Here is a 2716-nt window from a genome sequence, read left to right as displayed (position 1 = left end):
ATTTAGAGCTGATGAGGCATATAATGAGTAATTGTTACTATTTGAAATTTCTTGAGTATTTGAATTTTATCAAAAAAAAGCATTGATAGATGAATAAAAAATATATCTACATGTATTATCTAAAAAAAAATGTTTTAATTACGAATATATTCATTTAATAAGACATGCTCATTTATACAAGAGACATATACTGATAGAGTGTAATTATATTTTGAGAAGAGGAAGTTGTGTTGTGTTGAAAGAATTACAATTTTGATAATGTTGGAATAAATTCTATTTCATTAATGCGGACGTCGTAGAGAAACTCTGTTTAAAAACTTTTATAACTGTATTTCCAATTATAAAAGATGATTTTGCTTACTTACGCGAACTTCTTTGAGAGCACCTTGATTGAAAGTTTTACAAATAATCCGACTAATGAAATTTATTGGAATATGTAACGCTGACCTCAACGAGACACTTGGATTGAAACATTTTGTCTAGATCAGCCAATCGAATTTCTTCTTAGTATTTGAGGTTGACATTTTTTTTGTTTTTGTTTCCAAATGTTTAAACAAATAACAATTTAGCTTTATACAACTGCTCGGGCTACCAACTTTTTAAAAGTAAGGATGCTCTCTTCGAAGATCAGGGGCCGTGTCAACGAAGCGGTCTTAGGACTAGGATGTGTCTTAGGATGGTCTTAGGACACGTCTTAGTCCTAAGTCAGGTTAACGAAAGTCTCCTAAGTTAAGATATGTCCTAAATTTGGTCCTAAAGTTAGGATATATGAATAGGTGTCTTAGGATGGTCTTAAGATAGTCCTAAGAGTTATGATGTCCTAAGTTGAAATAAAAACAACAAATATGGCCGCTGTGTATGTTCATGTAAGACGGCGAGCGAATAATATTCGCCGAAACAGAGTGTTTAGGGACAGAGACAATCCATTAGACTATTTGGACGATGCTGATATTGTACGTAAATATAGACTTTCAAGACCAATGATTCTAGAACTTTGTGGAATGTTCCAAAATGAGCTCGCAAGGCCGACTAAAAGGTCCCATGCATTTCCTGTCTCATTACAAATAATGGTAGCCCTAAGATTTTATGCGACTGGGAGCTTTCAACTGGTTAATGCTGATGTCCATCGTATTTCTAGAGCTAGTGTTTCTACTATTACACGTGACGTCACACAATGTTTGAAAAATGTATGCAATCAATACATTTCGATGCCCACAGATCAAGCATCTCTTCAAGCTTTAAAGCAAGGTTTTTATGACATTTCAAATTTTCCAAATGTTATTGGTGCTGTTGATGGTACTCATGTGCGTATCAAAAGCCCAACTGTTGGTGAACACTTGTACGTAAACAGAAAAAATTACCACTCGCTTAATGTAATGGGAGTTTGTGACTCAAACTTGAAGTTTTTAAACATTGTGGCAAAGTGGCCTTGTAGTACACATGACTCATTTGCATTGCGCAATTCAAGGCTTTGTGAAATGTTTGAAGACGGAGACATAAGCGATGGATGGCTTCTTGGGGACAGTGGATATCCACTTCGACCTTGGCTCCTAACACCAGTCATAAACCCAACAACAAGACAAGACCAACGTTACAACAGTTGCCATATGAGAACAAGATGTGCTGTTGAGAGGAGTTTTGGAGTGTTAAAATCTCGTTTCCGATGTATCGATACCACTGCAGGAACATTGTTGTACAGCCCAGTTAGATGTTGTGACATTATAGTAGCTGTTGTTGTTCTACACAACATGTGTATTGACAATAGAATTCCATTGCCTCCAGGAAACGATAATCCAAGAGATCATGGAAACATTGGTGGACAGCAATATGTTGGTATCCAAAATGATGGTGCAGTTATTCGTACTAGATTGATTAATAACAGATTCAACAATTAATAAAAAAAATATTCTTATCCTTCTTTTTTAATCACTAATGGGTTGTTCATTGCATGTATTCTTGTATTCTGATACCTGGATGACTATCTCAAAGACATATAACCAATAAAATTTCATTTGGTGGTACAAAGGAATTTAACAATTTTTAGGTTTAAAAGAAAGGAAAAGGATTCTTAAGGGACACTCAAACTCAAAAGTCGAATATAAAACTGACAAAGACATGGCAAAAAAGAAAAAGAAAATGTCCAAGACAAATAAGAGTATACAAAACAAACCAGTATAGCGATTATCATTGTAAACTTATAGTTTTCAACTGAAATTATAATTGTATACTTATAGCTTATAGTTGTCAAAGGAAATAAGGTAAATTATTTACTAAAATGATAACTATATGATTATTCAAAATTGAACTATGACAAAAAGGATATTTAATCAATATGATAGAATATGTGTGTGTGTGTGTGTGTGTGTGTGTGTGTGTGTGTGTGTGTGTGTGTGTGTGTGTGTGTGTGTGTGTGTGTGTGTGTGTGTGTGTGTGTGTGTGTGTGTGTGTGTGTGTGTGTGTGTGTGTGTGTGTGTGTGTGTGTGTGTGTGTGTGTGTGTGTGTGTGTGTGTGTGTGTGTGTGTGTGTGTGTGTGTGTGTGTGTGTGTGTGTGTGTGTGTGTGTGTGTGTGTGTGTGTGGGTGGGTGTGTGTGTGTGTGTGACGTTGTGGTCTATATACACCCACATCTCTTAGTTTTCAGTGTATTATCAATTGTTGAATCAAAAACAGATGGTTATTAAATATATTTCAAATCTTAAAAAGGACAATCATTCAAAA

General features: G+C 35.1%; 1 protein-coding gene across 1 annotated transcript; it reads left to right on the top strand.

Moving 5' to 3' along the window:
- The first annotated feature begins 1357 nt into the window (after positions 1-1357).
- Positions 1358-1966, top strand: LOC127723379 (putative nuclease HARBI1). The gene has a single exon (XM_052229968.1). It carries the CDS (start codon positions 1377-1379, stop codon positions 1893-1895), a length of 519 nt encoding a protein of 172 aa, XP_052085928.1. The 5' UTR covers positions 1358-1376; the 3' UTR covers positions 1896-1966.
- Positions 1967-2716: the final 750 nt, after the last annotated feature.

Source organism: Mytilus californianus, unplaced genomic scaffold (assembly GCF_021869535.1).
Source record: "Mytilus californianus isolate M0D057914Y unplaced genomic scaffold, xbMytCali1.0.p SCAF_1, whole genome shotgun sequence".
Classification (NCBI taxonomy): Eukaryota; Metazoa; Mollusca; class Bivalvia; order Mytilida; family Mytilidae; genus Mytilus; species Mytilus californianus.
This window is presented reverse-complemented; position numbering and strand designations above follow the sequence as displayed.

What these genes read in the sequence shown, in the direction of transcription:
- LOC127723379 (XM_052229968.1), top strand. Translation starts at nt 1,377, where the DNA reads ATGGGAGTTTGTGACTCAAACTTGAAGTTTTTAAACATTGTGGCAAAG.